Source organism: Zosterops lateralis (assembly GCF_965231275.1).
Source record: "Zosterops lateralis genome assembly, chromosome: 4".
NCBI classification, from domain to species: domain Eukaryota; kingdom Metazoa; phylum Chordata; class Aves; order Passeriformes; family Zosteropidae; genus Zosterops; species Zosterops lateralis.
This window is the reverse complement of record NC_139765.1, coordinates 10486941-10513753: the sequence shown is the minus strand read 5'-3', so window position 1 is coordinate 10513753 and position 26813 is coordinate 10486941. Positions and strand designations below refer to the sequence as shown.

Below are 26813 nucleotides of genomic sequence, written 5' to 3'. Positions count from 1 at the left end.
TCCTTTTTCTGTCATTGTCTTGGGCAATATTAGTGCCTGAACAACTCTGAGCAGAAAATAAGAGCTGAAGGAACTGATTGAGAACAGAATTGCTACATACTGTCATAATGAAAAGTGAGACTTAGCAAGTGACAAAACCTACTTTAATTATATTTTACCATTGCACTTAATAGCCTGACTTAATGAGATAGAACATTTTTTGCTTTCTTAATCTTCTGCAGAAAAATAAATTGTGTTGAAATCCAAGCACACAAAAATTTACAAGTATTTAGACCATCTGTGCAGATTGATTTTTCTTTTTTGGATATTCACTGATCAGACTGTCAAGTTGCTAGCACAAATGCATGATTTTCCCCCCGGAAAGTCATTGGTAAATGGAATCCTGATTTTGTTATTAGACTTTAATGAATTGATTTTATTCAAGGTCAGCCAAGGCTGCTTCTCTTAAAAGAAAAAACCCAAAACAACCCAACCAAAAAACCCAGTTTGATGTTGCACTGAAATTAAGAGCGAGTATATTATTTATTCAAATGGAGTGGTCAGCTTCAAAACATACTTAGTCCCATGTCTCAGTTTCCTTTTCCACAGTTCATCAGCCTGAACCCCAATCCATTTCTACCATGAGATGCATGAAGGAACATTCCACATGACTACTTTCCTCCCAGCTATTCAGATTTTTTTTAATGTCTAAACATTCTAATTATAGGAAAAGCTTTATACTGATTTTTGAATAGATGAGTTTATTTACAGGGCTAAAAAGATAAATACGAATAAGCCATTCTTGTTTTGCAGGAACTTGTTTTGTGTGTGTGTCATGAGCAAATACTCTTAAAAAGAAAAAAAAGAACAGCTTTTGCTTTTCTTCTCTTGAATAAGTAGAGAAACATTTTTAGGACCAAATGTCACTGCAACCAAAAGACAAAAAAAGTCATAAATTTTCAAATAACTTACATATTCAGTCTTGCCAAATGAGCATCCTCCCAGTCCCCAATGAATCTCAATTGCTGGCAGTTTCATTTGTCAGAGGCAGGATATATAATTCAGACTCTGTGTCTTGCATTCTTGCAGCTCTAGCCTGTAGCTCAAACAGAAACGCATTGTGTTTTTCTCTAGGTAATACTTGCACAGGTAGCAGTCTATAAGTGAAGCATTTGGTACATGACTGTAAATCAGTCTTCAAAAGCCCTTTCTCAGATTACTTCTGTGACTGTACAGAGTTGTAGTGAAGAGTCATCTCTGGGTGGCTTCAGAAGACATCCTAAACAGAGTTTCAGACCAGAAGATGCCAAGTTGGCTGTCCCAGGGTTCCTCCACCTCTCAGTGTCTTCAAGGATATGTTTGCCCTGCAGACAAACACATTGTGTTATGAAATGCTGTGAAATAGCAAATCTCTAGAAATGTCAGTAGTTTCTCTACACACTGAGTGGTTGCAGCACAGAAAGCAAGTAGCAAAAGATTTTGTTTGTGTAATGTTTGTATAGTGCTTCAGTTATGCTTTGGAAGACCCAAAGTTTCAAAGTTTTGCAGTGCTTTGCCCACCTGCTCGGGCCAGCAGCCCTTTCACCACCTGAGAAGAGTAGTTGGCCATAACTGAGCAACACTCTAGGAAAGGGAATGGTTTTCTTTTTTGTCTGAAAAGCAGATCTGTGTCCCCACATTTTGCTAGAATATAAGCAGTGTGTAGGGTAGGGAAGGAGATGAGGTTTGCTCAGTTCTGGAAAGACTGTTTGTGTACATAGGTAATTTGATGCTGGATAAAGGGTAGCAAAGTTTCATTTTATTCAGTCCTTGGCTTTCTTGCAGAAAGATGTTACAGGGGAAAAGCTGTACCTTGTGCACAAAGAAAATAGACTGACACCAGCTACACAGGTCACCCCAACAACCTCTGTGGTGTAATGGTTTCTAACCATGAGTATAAATCTACCTTGTACTGGAGGTTCTCTTGTCAAGCCTCATTTCCTCCCACCCCACTGACACATCAAGCCCCTGGCTTTTCATGATAAGAAACGGGCTGCCTGGCTGGGTTGTTAATTTTGGAAGCCTAGGCTCTTTTTTTTATTATTTTCTTCTCATGCTGTAGAAATGCAGGGCACAAAAGAGTAGTTCACATGGTTGTTTAAGAGACTTGGGCAGCACCTCTGAGGCAGGAGAAAACACAATAATGGAGACTTTTATGTGAGACATCTGGGGTTCAAAACATACTTACCAGAGACATTACAAAGCATTCCCAGCTCAGAAGCTACAAGTGAACTAAGAAACAAAAGAGAATTCAGGATGCTAAGTTCAGGATGTTTGGGTTTAGCTGCTAAATAGTCAGGCCAATGAGTGAAATAAAGCTTCAGCTGGTACAGTGTGTACCCTTACCTGCAGCTACAGAGTGTATTTGCTTTAAAAGCAAGTTTAATCCCAGATGACAGACATAATACCTGTGACCATTGTTCATTAGGAAATGGGACCTCAAGGGAGATTAGTTTCTGCTAGTCTATGGTAATTAGAAGGAGGAGGGGCAATATATTTTATAGGTAATGGTATATCAGAGGGACTCTATGACTGTAACTGTTACTGCACTCTACATACTTTTACAGAAATACCCAGGGTTTCAGTAATTAGGATTTCAGATTGGATTTGAGAGAGTTGTGGAAATAGACACCCCTTAGGATTTTGCATAGGAAGCACGTTCCTGTATTCATTTTGACCAGATGTCCTAGCTGCAGCTGTCTGCGCATGTGCTCTTGGCTAGTTCTGTGTTAAAATTCTGCTATTTAAGTACATATTTGAGCACTATCATTTCTAGTGAGCTCAGTGTACACTCAAGTCTTTGTTTAAACTCCTTTTGGTTTCACTGAAGTCAAGCTCAGCAGTGGTTCTGTCAACTTTATGAAGATTTTGCTGATGGTTTCCCTAAAATAAGAGATGTAGTTATGTGTGCTGATATGTAGTTATCTCACTAGTGTATGAAAACAGAGTCTGTGTTGCTGCCATTTCTCTCCACAGAATTTTATTTCCAATAGATCTCTATGAATCATCCTATGTATCTTGTAGAATTTTTGGTTTGCTCTTAGAAGAGGCCAAAAATGCACACCTCTTTGGATATACTTTCTTCATATGCTTTTTTCAGAATCAGAAATGCCTATCCTGCTTTTGATTTGAAGACAAATACTGGGAAAATCTGGAGCATCACAACGAGGTTCCCAGAGCATATCCTTGGTGGAACAAAATTCAGAATGAGCATTTGGACAGATTTTTCACCACATCCTCTACTTCTTGCACAACATGGTAAGTGATGGAGGTTATGTTTACATCTGGGGAAGCACATCAGTCATCAAATGAAAGAAGAAATTCCAACTAGGTGGGAAGAATAAAGGAGAATAATTAAGAATTTGAAGAGTTTTCCCATGAAGTTTGTGGAGTCTCCAAGCTTGGAGATTTTTAAGGTCTTACAAGACAAAATCCTGAACAAGATGGTCAGATTTCAGTATTGGACCAGCTTTGCAGGGAAAGAGGTTCTTCCAAACCTAAATGATTCTGTCATAAATGACTACAAGAAGCTGCCACTGCTCCTGTACATCCTGTATCTGTGGTTGATGGGAGAGTCTTTAATTCCAGCTCTAGCAATTTTTTTTTCTGCAAACATACAAAAATAAAGAAATTAAATCTTATTTCCCCCCTCTCTTCCTGTGCTGCTTTATTAAGTCATAGTCTTTTTTGTCTTTTTCCTTTTTTTTTTTTTTTCTTTTATGGATCCTTTCTTTAGTTTTCAAGGAATTAATTTACTGTAACAGGCTGAGTGTTAATTATCCTAAACTTATTTAGACTGGGTAAGCAGTAGAGTTGAAGTAGGAGGAAGAAGAACTCTTTTTGACCCATCTAATATAAAGTATTGTTCAGTTAGGCAAGAACTTTTGACAGAGTAAGGGAAGGAAGATGAATCTACAGAATGGAAATGAGTGATACTAGCAAGTTTTAGATTTTTTCCAGTGAGTCACCTGAAAAAAAGTGCATGTTACAATTTTAATTCAAGATTCTGTGTTGCTTTTCATTTTTATGGACTGAATAAATTCAGCCAACAAGCACTGCAGTTTATATGTCAAACTAGCAGAGTTGCTTGAAATGGAGAATTCTCAGAAGGCTAAATGATTTAAACTGGTAAAACCAGTAAAAAAAAATTGTAATTGAAGTGTCTTTTGGAGAAAAAAAAAATAAATAATAATAAAAAAATAAAAACCCATCACTTTTGCATGGATAAGGAACATTTTCAGAAGGAGCTTTTGCATCCATTCAGGCATTTGTTTTTGCCTGAGGAAAATCAACCAAAGCAAAAAGCAAGCTATAGTAATCTACTCAGTTTTATTTCAGTTTTGTTTCTGTCATAACCCCCTCCCCTAGAAATGCCAGCTGTTCTCTGAAGCTTTCCCATTCCCTTCAATATAAAACCAAAATTATCAGATATGTTTCTAGGTTATGCAAATATCTTATTCCATTTTGATCAATTCTTCTAAAATGGACAGACAGGAAACGTATTGGTAAGTGTTGGAAAACAGCTTAAAAATCTCAAGCAGAACGGGAGAAAATTCTCAAAATGCTAAAGTGTTTCTGAACAGCAGCTTATACAAACTGACATAGAACTTCATAATTTTTAGGGATTATGTATATTTTTATACTGTTATGTGGCTACACATGTATTAAATAATATAATATATTGCATATATATAATACATTAGAGTATTAATTTGCTTCTTTGTTATGGCTAAAAGGATGTGCATAGCAGAAACAATATCAAGTAACACTCTGGAGCCTTTCTGCGTCATAAGTGGCTTCAGAGTCAACTTTTGCTTCATTGGAAACATACTAAAATGTTCATCAGGAAAATGAAAAAGAAAGAAAACAAAACGCCATTCGTCTGTTCATTTCCTCCTGGGAATATTGCTCATCTCTTATTCATTCCAGCTGCCCAACAAATTGCTCGTTTCCTCTAAATGGACATAGATGCCACGTCAGGTAGTATATTTGAAGCAATTAAAAAAAAAAAAAAAAGCAATAAAATCAAGTGTGCCTTGATCTAATTCCTCTTGATGGAGCTAGTCTGCAGCAGTTGGTTGGAATTACACGAAAAAAACCCTTATTTTTTTTGCTCAAGTACATAGCCTGCTATTCTCTAGCAAGCTACTATTAATTTTCCTTGCTATCTTTATTTACAGCTGGCTGTATCACTCACGACTTAATTGTGGAGGTCCTCCGTTGCACAAATCAATACCCAGCCCGGGAGGAATGCCTTCTGAGTGTTTATGGGTCTGATGAATTCTTACAAAAGTAAGTGCCTCATTAAGCCACGAGCCATGTAAACAGAGCCATGGGGAGAGGTAGAGGATCATGTTCCAAACTCTCCATGTGCAGTTCCTGAAGCTCCTGAAATACGTGGTGCTTGTGCTCTGCAGAGAGGGCTTCAGTGCAAGGATTCAAATCCTCTTTTTATGGAAGCTTTGTGCAGCTTTTAATTGTTTGTTTGGCTCCATTGTTGTGCTTCTGGTCTTTCTTATCTGCGGTACAAGGATGTTGCTACCTCCTCTATCTCATAGGGGTGTTAATAAGTAAATCCTCAAAGGGGGAAATCACCAAAGAGAGGAGAAACAGTCATGCAGCTGCAGAGCAGGTGATTTTTCTTCATTTCCAGTTGCAGTAGTAGCAAAGCAAATGAAGTCAGCAATGGGGTGCTGAATGCAAGTTTAAAAACACATTAACCATACAAGCAGGTCTTTCTGAATGCACATAATTTACAATCAGGGAAATAAATGCTCTGATTCACATTAATCCAGGTAAGCTCCTGTGCTGGTTGAAAGCACTGCTGGACTCAGCTAGCTGGTTTTTGTGGCAGCTTAAATTCAGATGTCAGCCAAAGTGAGCAGGTTCTGTGTTGGAGCAGCTGAAGTGCAGGCATTTGCCAGCCAGGCTTTGTGGACACTGGCTCTCAGCAGAAGGCTTGGCACTGTTCTGTGGTACCACAGTGAAGCTGGCACTGCAGGAACCACAGCTCATCTGTTAGAGGTGCAAAGAGTGCTAGATAAAATATATGTGTCTATAATTGAAAGAGAAGGCTTTAGAAGCAGTCATATTTACAGTAGAGTGTAAAAATTACCTGAAGTAGCCTCGAGCAAGTCAGTTTGATTAACAGAAGCAGTGTAGTTGTGAGAGCATCACACTGTGGAGGTTGGCTTTGCTCTGAATCCATCTTGAGCACTTCTACCCTTACACAGACACACAGGCCAAATGTTCATATGTTCAGAGTGAAATACATTTGGCAACTAAAGGTGCCAAGATTACCTCTTCAACATTTCTAAGCTCACTCTTCTCTTATTCCAATCTTGGTAAAGCAGGAGCTGGAACAGCAAAGTGCTGTGTTAATCATTAGAACACCAGAAGGACCAAGCAGAGAACCATGTCATACATAGACCTGGTAGTTACAGAAGAAGGCCAGGGATTTTTTATCTTTTTTTCAAGATGCTCTTCTGATTTCAAAGAAATTGCTAAAAAAAAAATGGAAATAATGAACTGTTGTCTTGAGGGTGAGCTCAGTGCAGTATGTGCTGAAGAGTTTTGTTTTCATTGTTGGGGAGAATGCATCAACAGCGGACTGTTCAAATTCCTGCACTTGTAGAATCTCTGCACGTCTCATTAGAAGTGAAACAAGGTCAATAATGTTCTCAGCTTTCTTATTTTACTCCTTCACTGTCATTCACGAAGCACTGAGCTGCGCTTCTAACTTCAGCAGCTTGTAATTCTATACTGTGCTGTTAAGTTCAGCTCCCTTTCTTCAACAGAGCCCTGGATCTGAAATTTGAAACCCCAGACCCTAAGGATCCCTTGGGCAGTTTAACACAGCCTGAGGAGTTGCCTCAGGGCGAAATTTTTCCTATATGTGGGCTACCTTCAAGTGCAAATTGTTTTCCTCCCAATGTTGCTAATAGAGTGATTTGATGCTCTTGTGCACAGTTCTTCCCCAGAAAAGTATTTGGAATTCTGTTCACACATGAATTCCAGTAGAAGTTCCCCAAGTTCTAGGACAGCAAAGGGAATAAATACTCTGCTGCTCCTGCTGTACTGTAATCCAGAAAAAAAAAAAGCCCACTAAAGTGAAGCCAAAAAGGTAACTTGATGAATTGTTCTCAGAACAGAGTGCTTTAGTGAAGCGGACAGCTTTGTCAAGGTTTGTCAAAAGCTTTCATTTACTGTTATATTGGATTGTATTAATGAGCACTTTACCCCACCTCCTGCAGAAGCTCCTGAAAGTCTGGGTGATTTTTAGAGTCCATTTAGCTGTGAATGACACAGGGAAGAAAAAAAACACCTCTGTGCTAATGAGCACACACTCAGCACCAGCAGATTTCATCATCCATCATTCCCTTCCTGCATAGGGATCCTTGGGCTCACATCCTGCCTGACTCACAGAACACCAGATTTCTAATACCTAAATTTTAAAGGTATCAGAGGGTAGCAGGCCAGTCTGTGATTAACAGAGCCACCTGATTTGGAATCTCTTTTGTTTTCTGATCTTTAAGTTCATTGTGTTTACTGTGGGAAACCTGGCCTTGCTGCAAACTGCAGGCTTTCTTTTTCCTCCCATCAAACAAACCTACCTCTACCTTTGGATCTTGCCCCTATCTTTCCTTAGATTTAAAATAGAAACCCCTAAATATGATTTCATGATGCCATTCATGAAAAATATTATATAAAAGTAAATTAAATTGTGCTTAAACACCCCGTGTCAAATAACTCCTGGCTCTTAATGCCAGCAGCTTGCCAAAACCAACCCTTCTCATGTCTCAGCAATTAATCAATCCTCCATGTTTAGAAAAACAGGCCAAAATCTCAGGTCATCCTGAAATGCCAAATAAAACATATGAGTGTATATATAAATATGAGCGTTTGGTTTGTTGTTTTTTTTTTGTTTTGTTTTTTTTTTTTTTTTTTTTTTTGGTTTTTTTTTTTTTTTTTGGGGGGTTTTTTTTTTTTTTAATCTTCTTATTTTATTGGGGTGTGTGCTAGCAATAGGTTGCAGTAATGTAGATTTTGTACTTCTTGTGGTACAAAAATACTGATAAGCTTTATTTCTAAACATCCCTTTATTCTAAGGTGTCAGAGTATTTGGAGTTCCATCCACACTCTCACATGGTATAATTTGCACAGCTACTTTATTGTTTTGCAGTTCAGCCACTACAGTGAGCAGGGGAATGGAACTGAAAAATCTAAGTGCTTATCTTTTCTTCTAACATGCTTGCCTGTGACCTTATTGATGACATTTTTTTTTCTCTTACTAATTCTGTTCTGTGGGAATTGAAACCTAAATAAAAATTGGTTTTCACTCGAAGTGAAGTTTAAGCTATTAATTATAGACTGACATAGATATAATCATGCAGATTGAAATCATAAGAAGCAAGCACCTTTAGATGAATATGTTCTTTGTTAAAAATAAACTTAATTTTCTCTTGTCACTCCAGATTAAACCTCTCATTCAGAGATGCTACTAGCTGAGTTACTTAAAAAAATAGTCTGATTGAACTGTATTAAAATTTGGAGCTCATAGCATATCAGAGAACCTTGCTGTGGGGAAGCAAGCAGTGGGGGAATCTGTTGTGGTTTGAAAGCAAAACGAATGAGAGGCTCCAAGTCAGAAATATAATTTAATAAGAAGAAAGGTAAAAAGGTAAAAACAAAATAAAATGAATGCAATAACACAAAGGATCACTGACAGAGTCAGAATACAACCTGAGCAGGATGGTGGAAGCAGTCCAGGTTAGGTGCTCTTCCTGAAGCAGTGATCCTGTAGAAAGGTCTGGGAGCTCTGGTCCTCTGGGAATCCAGTGGGTAAGAGCTGCTTGTACTGTCCCACATACCAGATTATATCCAGGTGAGAATACTTGGCTCCTCCCCCTGGGCGGAGCTTCTCACAATGGGATGATGAGTTGTGAAGTGGATCCTTGATGGCCCATTAAACAGAGATAACTCCTGGAGGGAGTTACCTGTGAGTCATGGGCCAGGCGTTAATGGGCCATTAGCAGAAGACACTCCAAAGGCCATTAGCAGAAGAGGCAGGGGGCTTGGGAAAACACTAGCCTACCTGGTTACAACAGTTCATGAAGATGGTGATAGAATAAATACTTTGTGTACATCCTACACTGCAACCCAGGACAGAGTCTCATATGAGGGATTTTCCCTTTCTTATATTTAGATATTTTGTGAGAGCACAGGCAAGTCACTTGGACCAGCCATTACCATGTCTCCTAAAGACAAAGACTATATTTCTATTCATGGCATTCTCATCAGGGCTGTATTCTCCACATAATTTCAGGAAAATGTTGAGTTAACAAGGTTGTAACTTTTTGTTTCATTTTTGTTTCCTTTACAGAGCTCAGAGTACTGTAAACCAGTTACCAATAATCATGTTATCCTTCAAAAGGGATATATTACTTTTATCTTAGTAGTACTGGTATGGTAGCAAATCTGCCTGGGGTACAGCCAAAACGTAGTTTGTCAATCTGTGGTAAAGCTACACTTCTATTATTTCTTGTAGCTTACTTTTCATCTAGACCAGGTTTCCACATTATTTTGTTGAGGCATTAATCCATTTTGTCTAGTCCCTTGTGCAACAATAGCTGTCAAAACTTTTCTCTTTGTATTTGTGCAAATTAAATCCATTCATGAAGACAACTGCATGGCCACTTCTGCTTGCAGTGTTTCAGGCAGCATTGCTGTGTCAATAAAGACTCTTCTGATGGATAATATCTGCTTGACAGAGCAGAAACTAACACAAACCACTAATGTAAAAGCAGGTATAATAACAAAATTAAGCTTCTCTTGGTGTAGCTTGCTTTGCCTGGGAGCATGGTGACAAGGAAAAATTATACTTGGAAAAGATAGTTTTTATATATCTATGGTTAAGATTGTTAATTGACAGCAGGGTACAGCTCCTCTGTACTGGTCTAGCTATACCAGTTCCTGTCACTGGCATTGCAACAGGAATCTGTAACCTGGAAGAATCAAGAAAAGGTGACTCAGGACTCACGGATGCGTCTTTGTAATATTCTTATTACCATGTCTGTCCAGAGGCTGAAGGTGAGGCAGAATGAAAGGGGCAGGAATAATAGTGAGGCATTAAGTAAAAACATATATTGGGGCAGTTCTACAACATTAAGGGAACTTCCCAGTCTGACCAATTAGGAGTCTTTCTGGCAGTCACAATCCCTTTATTGTGAAAAGTCTGTGCCTGTTCATGGCCTCTTGCCTGGACTGCTGCCCTATCCCACAACCCAGAGCACAATGTGTGGCTTGCACTGATGCCTTAAGTTTGAGCTTTCATATTTTCAAATTCTGTGCTGCTTAGGGGTGCAGTTCTGAGCCTCACATTCAGTGTCACTTAGATCTCTTCACAGAGTAGGGAGACAAAACAAAGCCTTTTCCTGCTCAAGACCAAGGACAACTTTCAGGCCCAAAAGCACAAACAAGGGTGGCTGAAGGGAAGAACAAGAAGGATGGGACCTCACAACCTGAAGCTGGAATTGGACAATTAAACCCCAATATGCAAATGGACCAAAACTTACAAAAGTGCAAGACCTCATGACTGGGCAGCCATTTTTTTACCATTTTGGATCCACCTTGTGTGTAGCCCTGGTCAGGCTCTGTCCTGCCCAAGGTGGATCCTAAAGGTCTTTCAATAATTCCCTATTTTATTCTCCAGCTCTGTCCAGTCTCTGTTTCAAGTCAGCCTTCCCAAGGCATCAGCACTAAATGTGTTACTCAACAAAAAGCTATAAAGATCATGGAGTTCATCATTACAGTCAAGAGGAAAACATGATTAGGTGAAATGAGGAGAGGAAGAACTTTCAGGAAAGCTATGGGTAGGCAGAAGACAGAGATGAGATGAGATGAGCTGAGGGGGAGCAGAAGAAAACTGATGCATTGGTACAGTCATCCCAGGAACTGGGAATTGGTCAATGGACTGTAACCTTGAAAAGAGATTTGAGAAGGATTTAGCTATAGCAGGAACATGCTTTTCTCCAGTATGGGTATTTCACTGTGTTGGTGTGCACTTCTCCCACTCTCACATCTGTACTTTCTGCTCTTGAAATCAAGAAATTTTCCTACTGTATGGAGGTGTTATCAAAGGTGATCCTTGCTTTAAGTATTTTTGTCAGATGGAAATCAGTTTGTCCCTTGCGATGTTTAATATGTTTGTGTAAAAAAGAATCCTGTATATACATTTACAGCTTTTGTAACCTCATTGGAGAGTCTGTATTTATTTTACTTAGCTGCAGTGTAGTGTGAGCCCAGAACATTCACAAGATGTATAAATTCCCTGTGATTGTGCTGAATGGCAGTTTCATTTAAGTTTATCCATTCATTTATGCTGAAGACTTCTGCTGCCATGTGAGAGATGAGTCTCATCTAAGTCACATTTTCCATGATTTATTCATAGGGGAGCATTTTGGGTTTGGTGGGGTTTTTTTTAACTAAATTCAGCCATTTTTATTCAGACATTCCATCAAAAACTCTTTTAGGTAGAAATATGGTTTACATTTAAATTCTGAGTTTTTCATGACCCTTGACAAGCCCCAAAAAATCATCTTTCCTTCATGGCCCAAGGAGTTCTGAAACAACTTGCCATGCTGTAAAACTGTATAAATATGGAATGTCCCTTTTTGTGCGCTTCTGTTGTTGAAGGCTCAACAAAGCCTCCTGAATCTAACTGAACACACACCAAAGTTGTAACTGATGATGCATACTAACTTGTTTTGGTGATGAATTTACCTTTGCAAAAATCAATGGTTTTTTTCCATTAATCCCAAAGGACTTTTTCAAATGTAAAAAGATGTTTGCCTCAACCCTAAAATATTTTTTTAATTATTTCACCTCTTTAAAACAAGATGTAAAGGGGGGAAAAATGAAATTATTTTTGTTCCAAGTGATTTTAAGAGTGACGAACCAAGGCTGTGTTCTAACTTAGAAAAGGTTGCCAAGAATGGTAAATGGAAAGAGGCAAATAAAATTAAGGAATTCCCCTGTCATGGGCTTCTGGATCCTTTTTGATCAGCAGCTTAGTTTGTAGGATCCATTCCAGCTGAGTAAGTCTGATCTTGGCTGGCACATGATTTGAGAAAGAAAAAGATGAACTGTGCTTTTACCACCTCTGTGTGAGCTGCACAGGGTGAAAACTTAGACTTCTTTGAGAATCAAGGGTCACCTGTCCTTGATGTATGTGATTTTCAGACTTACAGCTAATAGTTGATTTTTGAGTTGGGTATCAGACACTACAAGTCATTCTGCAGTGGTGAATTCATAACCAGGCTACTGCTCTCTTTGGGCTTATAGAATAAGCAAAAATAATCTCAAGGTTTGGGAGCACGTGCAGTTTGCTAAGGATATTCTTTCTCTGTGCCCTTGTTCTGTTTCAGAACTTAATGATTCTGAATACAACTAAACAGTTATTATTTGTTTTACTAGAAAACATACCAGAACCGATGCCATCAATTTCCACAGAAGTAGGTGCCAAGAACTGGTTTTGTATTTTTCAGTCTTCTTTGCATATAGAATTTAAACTACTGGTGCTTTTAGGAGAGGTAGCAAGGAAAAAAGAAGGAAGTGGCAAGCAGAGATAATAGTTTGTTTATTGTTTTCCCCCAAACTGCAGCAACTGTACTTTGGGAAGCCATGAAAGCCTTCGCAAGGCCACCACCTGCATTCAGCTTCGCCTGCACCATGCCACGAATTTGAAGCCAAGTTTGGCTCGAACAGTAAGTAACCTTCTTTTCTTCCCCTTTCCTTCAGCATCCCTGAAAGAAAGAAATTCCACCAATCCTTTCACATAGCAGCCTGCAATAATAATCAAAGAGAGATTATTTGCTTTCCTGAGAATGCACATATTATTGTGGAACTGCAGTTGAAAAGTCCTGGGGACTATTTGTGCTTTGCTCCTGTACTTACAACTAGTGAGCAACTGTAGAGAACACAGGACTGAAAAAGACTAAGGGTTACTTTTTCAAAAAGATGAAGAAACAAAGTTTTGCCAGCATTGAATCCTGTTTTATTTCAGGTGGTCAGAGAATTCTTACTTTTGATTTACTTCCAGCCCAAAGTTTGCAGTCCAGCAGAAGCTCTGGGCAGTGTTCACTGGCAGTGTGTTGTCTCTGTTCACAGATAGTATCAATTACCTCCTTTGCATGGCTCTGATAATAAGCTGACTCTGTCCATGTGTGGGTCAGATGGCAAATGTCTAGCAGACAAGAGTAGGGGCTTTCTTTACATATCTGTTTTGTCAGAAGTCTCTGGTTTTAGGTTTTCTTTCCCGACCCGAGATTCCAGACTGGTGGTTCGAGTGGGTTCCAGGGAGTGTTTTTCCCTCTCCAACCTCTGAAGAATTTGAGTCTGAGTCTGTGCTCGGCGCGAGAATGATGTGGAGTCTCAAGTCTTGGTTTTCTTGTTTTCTTGCATTGTTTATTAATTCTTATCTTACAAGTTCTTTGTGTCCAGCCAAGGTGTTCACAGCAGCTCGGACATGAGGTGACTCCCCCTGTGATGGGAGGTCACTCTGCTTTTGTTCAGATAACTACATACTTATTATTTACAATTTCATACCAATGCCTAGTAACTATACTAGAAGGGTCATCTCTACTTTGACCCAATCCTGTCAAACTACCTTGTGCCCACGTCACTGCAGAAGGTGATTTTCAAGGGAGAAGGAGAAGAACTCAGGGCAACACCCTAATTCCACCATCTTGCCCCCTTGCACCTACATTCTAAAAATCCCAAAACTACAAATTTTTCTACCTGGTGATTAATTACATTACTGTCTGTTACACATTTGTAACTTGCAATTCTTCTCTGTGTTAGAAGTTTTTCTCATGGACCAAAATCAAAGACTGTGTCCTCTTGGACTCTGTGCCAGGCAAACCCCCCCCAGTACAGACCCCAGACCTTCTTCTTGGGGTCCCAGGCCTCTCTACTGAGGTTTGTGACTTTCCAGGGTGCCCAGAGGGATGCCCTGGACTCTGACAAGAAGGAAAACATAAGTGAAACACCAAGCTCAATACAGCATCTTACTTGGACCATTAAAAAAGGACTACAACGAGGTAAAAATATATATATATATATATATATATGTGTGTGTAATATTTAGAGATAGAGAGAGAGAGATACTTAACATTTTAACCAGTTTATAGATTAAAAAAGTTATTTACCTTCTCTAGGTCAGCATCTACTACCATAGATCTTCAAGACTGGAACCCAATTATATGTTTAGGAGTCTTTTAGGAAATTCAAAGCTTGTTTCTGTGCTAAGAAAGCACAACTTTACACCAAGGGCACCTGGAGGCTGCCTTCATGACTTTTGCTTACCTTACATAACATTGCTGAATAGTGGTTGCATGGTTAAAAATATCTGATTGTACATGCAAGTTACTATTATGTTTAATAAACAATATAAGTGGATACTTACAAGTAATGAGCAACTCCTTTTTATTTTTTTTTTACCAGACGCTTTGGCCAATAACGAAATGTTCATAATTCCTTTGTAAAAGAAAAAAAAAAAAATAAGAAGAAGAGTATTTGCTTTCTTTCCATTTGTGGGAAGCTGGCATTCTATAATGAAGTACTCAGAGCAGGAGATTTTCTTCAGCTGAGCAGTTACAAGCAAGAAATTTGGCCAGAGGCTTTACATGGAATCACAGTTCTTTCAGTTAGTGGGTGACCTTTAATTAGATTTTGGGTTTTTTAAGCCATGAGATTTATCAGCTTTAGCAGCTGCTGAAATTCCAGGGAATGCTCTGCCTATCCTATTTTTTTCAGAGTTTCAGAATTTCAGATGTCTTCACATTTTGATCATCTCAGGAAAGTGCTGATCTTTGTAGTGGACAGGCAGCAAAGAACATAGGTTTCTAACAAGAGCCTCACTTGCTTCCAGGAAAGGATTTTTGAACTGAAGCAGACAGGAAGTGGTATTTCCCGAGAGTTCAAAAACTTTTTTTTTTTTTTTTCATATATATCAGTGTTAATATTTTGCCAGACATAATGAGTTAAGCGCTCACATTGTGAGCATAACTACAGAAAAGAGAAGTCAGAGGCCCATCATGATGAGAAGGTGGAGACTTTTCCATTATTTAAATATTTGTGGCTTTCTAAAGGGATTGTGTAGCTCAGGCCATTAGAAAACATTCAGCATCTCAAAGAATTTGTGGACCCTACAATAGGGTTTTAAGCGGGAAGGGTGACATTTTAAGATCTCAAAGTGAATTATTGATCACCCTTTTACAGGGGCAGACATGGCTCTAAAAGCTTCAGGCCATGAAGTTACTTCATGTTACTAATAATAACAAAGAGCATGAACAGCTCTTGATGTGGAGTAAGTCACAGATAGAGTTTTCCCCCAGCTCCAGGGCATGCCCGTGACGGGGCACTGGTACAGAAAGGAGAGGTTCTGCTCGCAGGCAGGGATGCCAGCAAGTCTGCCAGGACCAGAAAAAAAACTAATAGAGCAGGCAGATACAGTGCCTTGAAAGCTGCAGTGTTTCTTTTACTCTGGACCTATGCATTTCTTTTGGTTCTAAGCATTTCCTTTGGTGTACTGGAACCTGCTTGGGCCATGCTGAATTCAAGGATCTGATGTAGTCTACACTGAACTCACAGTTAATTTTGGTTTTGTGAGCTGTAAAGTGCATTAGAAAGTCACAGGCTTAGAGTCAGGTTATGGAAAAAAAATTTCCTTTGCTCAGAATTCATATAAAAATATGCAAAAATTATGCTTTTAAAAACCGAAATAGGAAGAAACTTTGGGATTTTTAAGATTCTTCAGCTATCTCAGACACTTATACACACACTTCACCTACTGTTTGTTTTTGTGAAATAATGTGCTCTTGAGGAGAACTTCACCTCTGATTGTAAAGATCCTTCTAAATTTTGAAATATAGAATATGTTTCATTATAGAAGTCTCCACTAACTATTAGTTTAACTAGTGTCACAGAAACATGAATATCTTGATAGATCTTGTGTACAATAATCATCCACATGTAATCAGATAGCAAATAATTCATGTACACCCACCTGTTGCTGTAGTCCATCAAACCCTCTTTGGATCCTATCAATCACACATACATGATCCTTTTACAGGCTGGGTGGTCAAACAGGAGAAATGGGTGGCTGATGCCTCATGTCTATCAATCCCTTAGGAAGAGGCATTTGGACAATGTCCTTTGTAATGGGCTTTTCATTCATGGGTAGCCCTGAAGAGGTGAGGTAGTTGGACCAGATGAAAATTCTAGATCCCCACCAGCTAAACTGTCTGTCTCCCCCCCATTGCATCCCATTTTATTCCATTCCGTTCCATTCCGTTCCATTCCATTCCATTCCATTCCATTCCATTCCATTCCATCATGTTCCATTCCATGTCATCCTGTTCCATTGTGTCCCATTCCATTGCATCCCATTCTACTGTGTGCCATTCCATTGCATCCCATTCTATTCATTGCATCTCATTCTATTCATTGCATCTCGTTCCATTGTGTTCCATTCCATTGCATCCCATTCCATTGCATACCGTTCCACTGAATCCCATTCCACTGCAACCTTGCAATCCATCGCATTCCATTCTGTCTCCTTGTGCCCTTCTTGTAAATTGAGGTGACACTGACTAACTTCCAGTCAGCTGGGACCTCCTCAGACTGTCAAGACCTTTGGTAAAGAACTGAGGGGATCCAGCTGTGTGATCAGCTGGGTCCTTTGGTGCTCTGGAATTAATCCCACCGAGGCCTTGTGGACCTAGAAATGTTTTTTGGTCATGAAATGCACGTCCTGGAAAGGATCATGCCATTTATTGGATGAAGTAGAAGATGGGATGCTGAGAAGCCAAAGTCATTCAGTGCCATTTTGTGGTTCCAGAGGAGCAGCAGGGCTGGCCAGGCCCTCACTTTCCCTCAGCGGGGTCATCTCGTGCAAGGCTGCGGGAACCTGGTGGGAGTGAGCGTTGGAGAGCCCTGGAGCTGCTTCCTGCCTCTGGGCCCTCTCAGCCTGCAGAGAGTTCCTTCTGCCATACAAGTGCTGCTGGTCCTGGAGTGCCTGTGTCATCCTCAGCATGGCTGCAGTGCCTGGTGGGGAGTCCCTCACCCCGGCCATCCTCTGCATCTCGTACAGTCTGGCGGCCAGGCTGATGGGGCGCTGTCTGTAGTCACGGTCCCCTCGCACCGAGTACAGCATCCAGTGGATGGGCTGCCGGCACACGGGGCAGTTGTCACTGGTCCTGGTCCACAGCTGGATGCACTTGAAGCAGAATTTGTGCATGCAGTAGGTCACGTAGGCCGGCTCCCTCGTGCAGTCCAGGCAGATGGGGCACTGGGAGTCTTCCTCTACCTCTGGCGGTGCTGCCTGGGGCAGCTGGCTCCAGCTGCGGCTGCTCTGCCCCGTGTCTTCTTTGGCAGTGGATGCCATGTCCTGCCAGGAGAGATGTGCAGAGTGCTGGAGCTTGCCTGGCAGGAGTGGCTTGCTCAGGGTGTTGTTAAGCCACTGCCTCTCGCCAGCACTGCAGCACTGGGTGTCACACAAAGCAGAGAGACAGAGGCTGCCCTGGGGGTCAATGGTGGTAATGCCCAGGACCTTCAAGAAGGAAAGTCTCCCAGTTGCCCAGGGGGATGTTTCCCCTCCCAGTCTCCCTCTGCTGCTGAGTGTGGATCTCTCGAGTGCCCACACTGCCTGGATGTGCCAGGGCTGGGAAATATCCTGGGCTGATCCAGCTGGCTAATCTGTGACATTATAACCCATTGCTAGGTGAATCCATTGTCAGATTGGATCCATATTTGGTGATGTCATAATCCAGCTGTTGCACTAGATGATTGCTCTAGATCTCTGGCAAAAGAACCGCGTTCCTTTCTCTTCTCTCCTTACCTTCTTCTTTCCCTTCTTTTGGTACTCTGGGATGAATCCCACCAAGGCTCTGTGGAGTTAAGAATATTCAGCTCCTGCAGCTGACCATTTTTACAATTCTGTTGTCCACAAAGGGAAAGCCACTGTTGCTGTAGCTGTGCTCCTCCAGCTGAGAGGACTGTGACATTCAAGGTTTATCAGCAGTATCAAAGACTGAGGCAAAACATGTCCTAAAGTCTTCTGCTTTTTCTGTACACCCATTTGCCAATGGACCATCTTTGCCAATGAAGATGTTTTCTTTGGACACTCACTTGCTACTGACATATTTAATAAAATACCTTATTTTCTGGCACAACAAGGGCTGGTGGAAGAAATACACAGCTTCCTCAAGCAGCAAAGCCTCTTTGCTCCTCAGGATGATGCTTCCCCTTACAGCTCACCTCTAACTCTGCATCATCTCTCCCTCTGGCCCACCTCAGTGTGAAATCAAAGCAGAATTGATGTATGCCCTAGGCCACATTGTCTGCCTTCTTCATGTCTCCCATGTAGACAGGACACTGGAATATGCTGCTGTCTCCACTCTCCATGCCTGCATTCAAGCACATCCTGCTCCCTCACTGAATCTAATATAAAGTTCTAAGTCCAATTAGCTTGTTTTCCTGAACACTCTTGCCCCCACCCATATAGTATCACCCAGCCTAACATAAAATATTCACCAAATAAAATTTCAAATCAAAACATCCTGAACACAACTGAGAACATTCTGACTTTGGAAAAAACCATGTAAATCTCTCCAATATACATTTAGGAGATATTTACAATTTTTCTTTATCAGAATATTATATGTCACCACATACCTCTCTTCCACAGTGTGAGGATGACCAAAGAAGGTTCTGTGTGAATGAGATGTTAGAAGATATTTGTGCCTGGAGACTGGTTCGGTAAGCTGGTATTCAGCAGTATTTATGTTTGTAATTGTTTATATTTGTAGGAAATCTCCTTCCACCAAAGAAGAATTCTGAGAACTACTGGGGACAGGAATGATACCAAAGAGAAAGACAATTGGTTCAATATTTCAAACTTTTTATTTTCAGAACTTAGTTGTTGCTTAGCAAAAATCAATGTGTTTTTTTGATCCATGTAGTTTTTCCAATTGTCTCCTTTTCATACTACTGAAGTTTTCATTAAAGGTTTCATATTTCCCAAAGATTCCCATGATTGAAGTTGTCATAATTTTCATGAGTGCGTTGCTGTTAGAGAACTTTTGAGATTAAATATTGTAAAAATAGTAGGTTTGCTCTACATTATGACTATATTTCCACAGTTTAGTGATTTTTAAACCCTTTTTTTTTTTTTTTTTTTTTTTTTTTTTTTTTTAATGGAGGCTAACTATGGTGAGCCTTTAACTTGGCAGTCAAAGTGGAGCCAATTGTAAAGCCAGCTTGTGATGGACAAACACTAAATGAGATAGATTCCTCATTCACCTTTAATTATATTCCATTTAGATAAATTCCACTTTTAGATGAAGAAGCTGCCATGTTTTTCATCACTGTGTTATAAAGTACTTTGCCAATAATAGTAAACTTCAATGACACACCTGTCATTTAGCAGATGGAGGAAAACCGAGGGGTAGTGACTGGTTTGAGATGGGTATCTGGTGCTCACTGAGCACCCATCTGGTCTCAGGAGCTTGGCCCAAATTTCCATTCTGGTCCTTGCTATAAAGAGATCAGTAGAAGGCATGTATTTTTTAGATGACAAGTGTATGAAGTTTAGGAGCACAGAGGATGTCTGCAGGACAGGATCATTTGCTGTAGGTCCCTTTTCTCCAGGCTAAACAATCCCATCTCCCTCAGTCTATCTTCATTAGGACTGTGCTCCAGACCCTTCCCCAGCCCTGCTCCCTTCTCTAGACACACTCCAGCACCTCAATGACTTTGTTGTCATGAGGGGCCCAACTCTGAGGCCTGAGGACAATCACATCAGACCAGCTCCCAACAATTCAATCCACAACTGTCTGGGCCAAGGCATGCATTTGGACACTGTTTAGTGAGTCAGAATGGTGATAAACAGCATTTTAGAAGGGGAACTGATGCCTTGGGAAGGCTGACTTGAAACAGAGACTGGACAGAGCTGGAGAATAAAGTAGGGATTTATTGAAAGGCCTTTAGGATACACCTTGGGCAGGACAGGGCCTGACCAGATCTACACCCAAGGTGGACCCAGAATGGTCACAAAATGGCTGAGTGGTCACAAGGTCTTGCACTTTTATAAGTTTTGGTGCATTTGCATATTGGGGTTTAATTGTCCAATTGCAGCTTCAGGTTGTGAGGTCTCATCCTTCTTGTTCCTCCCTCCAGCCACTGTTGTTTGTTCTTTTGGGCCTGAGAGCTGTCCTTGGTCTTCATGAGGAAAAGGATTTGCTTTGTCTCCCTACTCTGTGAAGAGTGCTGAGTGACACTTAATATGATCCTAAGAACTCCACCCCCTAGGCAGCACAGAATCTGAAAGCTCAAACTTAAGGCATCAAACCTAGCATTTTCCATAGTAGGTATTTCTGCCAGGAGAGTGAGAAGTGAAAGCTGCAAGTATATACTGTGTACTTGTCAACCTCCTCCCATATAGATCAGCTGGGAGCTAAGAGTGACTCTCTTGTTTGTGCTTTTCTTATTTCCTTTTCAAAACTCTTGCACCATATTGGCTTGCTAAAAGCTAAAAACTGTCCTTAACATCAAAGAAGTACTAAATGTTCATGGCTTGGTTAGGCTTACTATATTTATACACAGCTATAATGATGCACAAGTGTGAAGTATGTCTGTGTGATGAGATATGAGTATTATTAGTTATCTGGCAGACAAAGACTCAGGATAGCATTACTAGAGGTATTTCAATCATTGTTACAACTTGCTGGATTTGTTTCCTATTACTGATGTAAAATTATTGCTACTTCATACCAAAAATTCTCCAGGGTAAAATAAACTGATGGAAAATATGCTAATTTTGTGAGTTAGCATTGTAATTTAGGAAATTATTCTGTAACCTGCATTTTGACCAGCCATACTAATAAACATGCTCACCTGCATGGAGAAAGACAAGAAGGCAAGCTCATATGCTCAGATATATTTTCGAGCTGGGTAAGGCTGTGAAAAAGATGTTACGCCTGAAGACTCGGTCAAAGCAGAGCAACAACTTGTATTAGCTATGATCTAACAGGATTACAGGAGGAATTTCCAGGCAGCTGCTCCACATAAAAACTGCCTGGCTAGATAAAGCCAGTGCAGATTGGAAGTAAAAAGCTGTAAAGGCAAAACTACCTGTAGGAGGAAGTGAATATTTGGCATCTCCAGGGAAATGCACTGTGGTATTAGCACGGGGAAGGCCACCTAACTTTTTTCTGTTCTGAGTTATTTCCCTGCCATGACTCTCCTTTCCTTGCCATGCAATGTAGATAATGAAAATCTAATCCTATACCATGAAACCTGTACTTTGGGCTGCCATTGCAATTTTAATTCTGATTGCTCAGTTAGCCCAACTAAAATATGTGAGGACACACTCAGTTTCTCTGTAAATAGTTGATTTGCTTTGAAGCTCTGAAAAAACCAAAATACTTTTGGGACTTTGAGCTACCAGACTGCAATGGGGATGGAAGAGTGGGTGAAATTTCTTCTAAGCCTTCTGGAGAGGAAGAACCTTAATAAAAGATTGGTGTGGGATATTAGGAGTAGAATTAAAAAGGCAAGAATAAAGTGATAGAGTAGAACAAACAACAGAGAAAGAATTCAAATTTCAATTTCCACTTTTTTCACATAAGCATGTGTAAACCCCAACTACCTCTGACAACAATCAAGGTAATAATATGTCCCTAATCAGTTGGGTTAGCAAGGTGTAAAACTGGGAATTGAGGTTTCCTTTCCCTTTCCTGATTATTTGACCCTACAAAGGAGGCTGACACAGGAAGAGGTCTTAGCAATTGTCTCATGGACACCTGTTTTTGTTCCAGCTGACCAAAGAACAACAGCAACAGTTTCAGAGTGCTTGAAACAAAGAAAATGACACAAATACTCCTTAAAAGCAAAAATCTGAATCTGGTTATCTGTTGGGGATAGCACTTGGAGCCTGTGGTTCTGAAAGTGTGAGATTTCCAGCTGAAGCATCAGTTGAGGAGTTCAGTGTAGAAAGATGTATGCTCCTCTTCACAACCCCAGTTAATGCAGTGAAGCTTTGGTAAGACTCAGCAATCTGCCTGCACAAATTCTGTGGCGACTTCTGTAGCATGGAACCACAGGCTGGTACATGGCTGTCTACAGAATTAAGACAAATTCCCAGCTTAGGAAATGCTACGGAAAAGGCAGTTGCTGAAACAGTTTGAGCTTGTAAACTTGAGAACTGCATGCAAATTGAGTTTCATGGATTATGTAGCAAGGCTGTCCCATTTCATAACATGCTTTTGTACTTGTGACTTAGCCTGCACTTTTGAAGTGTCAAGATTTTCCAGATCTTGTGCAGATGTTTTATCTGATTCTATGCAACTTAAGTCTGTCAAGTGATTGAGAAATAAGGCATTGGTTCATAAAATCATACAGGTAGGAAAAGACCTTTAAGATCATCAAGTCTAGCTTTAAGAATGCAGCATGTACTTGAGTCCATCCTTCTTTAAGCACTTGCTTGACTATAAAGAGTAAAATAAATGAGAATTTCAATAGTCATTGAAGCAGCAAATCACTTGTTAGAGTTCTCAAACTTGGGAAACCTTGTATCTTCATGTATAAGTAGAGTTTTTGCATCTATTTTTTGTGGCAAATGACTACTAAAAAACCAGGGACATCCATTGCATGATGTCAACACACACACTTGGCTTTATTTTATACTGACATAAAATAACTAGAATGTGAAGAAAAAAATAAAGCCAAACTTGTTCTCTTTATCTAATTCCTATTAACTTGATGTTGTTTCCTTTTTTTTTTCTTATTTCCAGGCAGAACCTCTTCTCTGTTGTTATGAACTACAGAGGTCAAGTGGAATATCTGCTGCAAAACGAGGTATTTGTTCTCAGTTTGCTATACCAGAAAAGCATTAACTTATACATGAAAGGTATCTAATTATTAATCTGCCTTAGATGCAATTAGGGAAGACTTTTAATTAAGAATGCTTAATTTGACTTTGAAAGGATATAAATTCTCTTAATGAAACTTGGTTCGAGGTTAGGAAGAAAGTGCTACAAATTTAAAATATCAAAGGCGACTGTCTCTAAGTGTCAAGAAACTTGTAAATAAAACCAGAGTAATTTGGGTTGGCAATATAATACTTGAAATTAGTAGAGGTATAATGCATTATATGGATCTGCAAAATTTTGTCCCTGATTTTGCAAACTCCCAAACCTTATGTTTACATATTTAGTATTTAGATGCAAGCATGTGGTAGTTTGAAGGATTAGGTTTAGCCAGCAAAGCTCCCAAGAGCTTTATTTTAAAGCATTGTGGGCTGCCAATTGAATGCTACATGCTTGAAGGAAAAATCTTTAAGAAATCCTCTCTGCTGTCCAATGTTTTGAGGACAAATGTATAAAGGACAAATTGAATCATACCTTGGAAGAAACCACATGTTTATTTGATCTGACTTTCAAGCTGGCATGACAACTGATTTGATCTGACTTTCAAGTTGGCATGATAACTGATTTTCTAGGGTTTAAAAGTGGAAAGAACAAAAGATTTATAAAAATCAAAGAATACTGATGTAGCATAGAGATATTCCAGTGCATCCCTTCCAGAGTTATAACTCATTATGCTAAATTATGGGTTTCTTTGAAATATATGTTACAACATAAAATTAATATTTTGCTTTAGAACTGTGTCACCTACTTTTAAGTTCAGGTTTTAATCTCTCTAGATATTCTTGATCCATTTTTATTTCTGTTTTGAATAGCCAGAAAACATACATTTGCATACAAATTCATACATATGCACACATATATAGAAACATATGTAAAGACACACACGAGTACATAAATATTTATCAATAATATATAATATAGACAAATACACAATATAAATACATACAAACATTTTACACTTTGTGTAAATCCTTGATGCTTTTTCAAAATGCAGAACACAAATTTTGAGGCTGTTGAACTCTGTCTGGCTACAAAGCTCAGCTCTGGGTCTGATACTGTGCAGGTATTTGCTGAATTTTCCTTTGTAAGCATCATCTCAAAGGGAAGTGTTTAGTGTATAAAATGTGATGCAGTCATAACCATTTGGAAAAGTTAGGTCCCCAAGCTCAAATGCACATGTATATATTTTTACTGAAGTAGACCCACCAGGGTAGTTATTTACATTCACTTGAAATTTTAGGGCCTAAAGTGAGAGGATTCTAAATTCTGAAAAAGCTATAACCTCAACATTAATGAGACTTTGCAATCCACCCTGTGCAACTGATGCTGTGCAGATATTCCTCAGACCTATAATGAAGCATTCTTAAATTTCTTTTTGCTAAAGATTTTTACATCGAGTAAGCAATTTCTTGAAATCATTAACTTTTTATAAAGGCAAGGGAGTACATTTTTCAAACATTCATACCATTCAACAAATATGTGTGTGTGTAGAGCTAAATCTCCCTGTAGTTTATTTTTTTAATAAGGTCTTTTCTACTCAGAGACACTCAATAAAGTTCATTTGAATTGCTGAAAAGAACAGGATTGCAAGTTAGTGATGTAGGTCATATAATGGATGTTTTCATTCAGAAGCATCAGTGTTTGGAGTTTTTTCAAACCTAGAATCAAGAAGTATGATTTGCTTTAATTAGTGTCTCAAAAAATTATGGAGCTCTAATGTAATAAGTAATATTCATAAATATGTAGTAAACAAAGCAGAAAATGAGAACCCTTTATTTGGTCTTTGAAGACTTGTTTACTTATTTTCTCTAACTTCTGATTAGATTGCTTAAAGAAGGTCTAAAATTGAGGTTATTATAACTGCCCCTTATCCCCAGTCTGAACTGCAATAATTCTGTCACTTTTCCAAGCTATTCCCATTCACACTGGAATTTTTGTTACTCCTCTCTGGTTCACCACAATCCTCCTTCAGCCCACTGTGGAATTTAAGACACTGGGAGCTACTCACATGTTGTAAATTAAGTGCAGACCTAAGTGCTGAAGTTCTGTATTCAGCTGGAAGTTCCTTAAGCATTCAGTTTTAACCAGACACACCTTGAGATCCTCACTTGAAAAAACCAAAATTATTAATATTTTGCACTTTTTTTCTACTTATTTGCAAATGTATTCTTCCATAGATATGTGGATACTAATACTATTGACTGATGGGACAAGCCCACTACCATTAATTAATCTAATTAGTAATAATGTTAAATAAATGGAAAATTAATTTTGAGATCGATAATCATGCTATTAAATAAAAATTTTAAAAAGATAATTAAGATGTCTGGCACAAAAACAAGGGTTGAAATGTAAGTTTGGAAATTTAATTCTCAGACAATATGTGCTGTCAAATAAGCAGCCAATTTTGATTGCCCTCGTAACCACTTCATTTTGAAACCTATTCAAAATGTACTGTTACTGTAGAAAGGACTTTGTAAATTTTTTATACAGAGTGTAGCAATTCTAGAGCGAAGTAACTTTTTTTTAGTCATATAAATTATTGAAACACCAAAATATCCTTCTAAAGTTCTGCTGTATTTAAATATGTAGAAGGGGGGAAAAATTACAAGTTGCTCTTTTGGAATTGCAGAAGATGTAAATCTTTTTTGTAACTTTGTATGAAATGAATCTCTGTCATCCCTTCTTTGGGACAAAAATCAATATCATATATCTACACATGAAAAAAAACTCTTTACATGATAATATCTCAGCAGAGAAACAGTGTGGAAGAAGTCATCATGCATAGTATTCAGTATCACATAATTTTATGTGCTTATTCTTCTTCATCTGCAATATGCTCATTAGAAGTAGCCACCATAAAAATAAAGTGTATGGCAAAGTAGCTTCTATAAATATTAATACTTTGATAGTTTATCTATAAACAGAATAGCATTTTAAACAGAAATTGATACATTCCTCAAGATACCAATTCTCTTTATGGAATAGCATTCATACGTACGTACAAGAATCTATAAATTGTGAGTGGGTTTGGGTTTATGTTTAATCTCTCTCAATCCAGAGAGCTGTTTCTCTACTCAAGGGTTACTTTTGTGTCTGCCTATTGCTTGTTATTGCTCAGAAATTACCCTGCATAACTGCATTTATAGGCACAAAATTCCTTCTTCTAATAATACATCTCTGCATGTGAAGAAGAAAAATGCTAAATTAAAACTTATTTAAATCAAGTGCAATCTCAGAGTGATATTTTATATTAATTACAAACCCTATATAGTAGTTTGTAAAAGTATATCCATACACTCACATGTACTCACTTATTTCTTCAGCAGCTCAGAGTAAGCCAGAATTTATAATGTTTTGGAGTTGTCAGTGTTACTGATAGCAAAGCCATATCACTGAGCAATAAACTTCAGCCCAAAGGAGGGTCTAAAATTCTCAGAAGATCACAGTCAGCCTTTTCCTCTTTAGAACCTGTAGTGTGAAAAGGTGTTCCTGTCCTTAATTACTTAGAAAAAATCCCAAAAGCTTCTGTTTAAAAGAATCTGACCACCAGATATTTGTGGATATTTCATGTCATTCATTCCTGCTTTAGTTCTGCTCAAAGCAGGTAATGTGGAATTAGTAAGCTCAAGATATTTTTATATTTATTTGTAATAATGTCAAATGTTAACCTTCTCAGTACAGTCTGTGCCTGGACCTTAAGCCTGAAAACAGAAAGTTCATCTTGGTACATCTTTTATTTTTCAGCCATGAAATGCATGAGCTAGAGAAATGGTTTTATGGGTACGTTGACATGCTATAGTGCAC

At 39.0% G+C, this 26813-nt stretch overlaps 1 protein-coding gene across 1 annotated transcript in view; it reads left to right on the top strand.

Annotated features, from left to right (window-relative positions):
- Positions 1-26813, top strand: part of PIK3C2G (phosphatidylinositol-4-phosphate 3-kinase catalytic subunit type 2 gamma) — a 189114-nt gene that overhangs the window by 8978 nt on the left and 153323 nt on the right. Inside the window, exons 4-8 of the mRNA XM_083859117.1 lie at positions 3119-3276; positions 5199-5310; positions 12680-12782; positions 18767-18837; positions 22872-22935. Coding sequence (XP_083715243.1) covers positions 3119-3276; positions 5199-5310; positions 12680-12782; positions 18767-18837; positions 22872-22935 — 508 coding nt within the window. The remainder of the gene's footprint in view (positions 1-3118; positions 3277-5198; positions 5311-12679; positions 12783-18766; positions 18838-22871; positions 22936-26813) is intronic.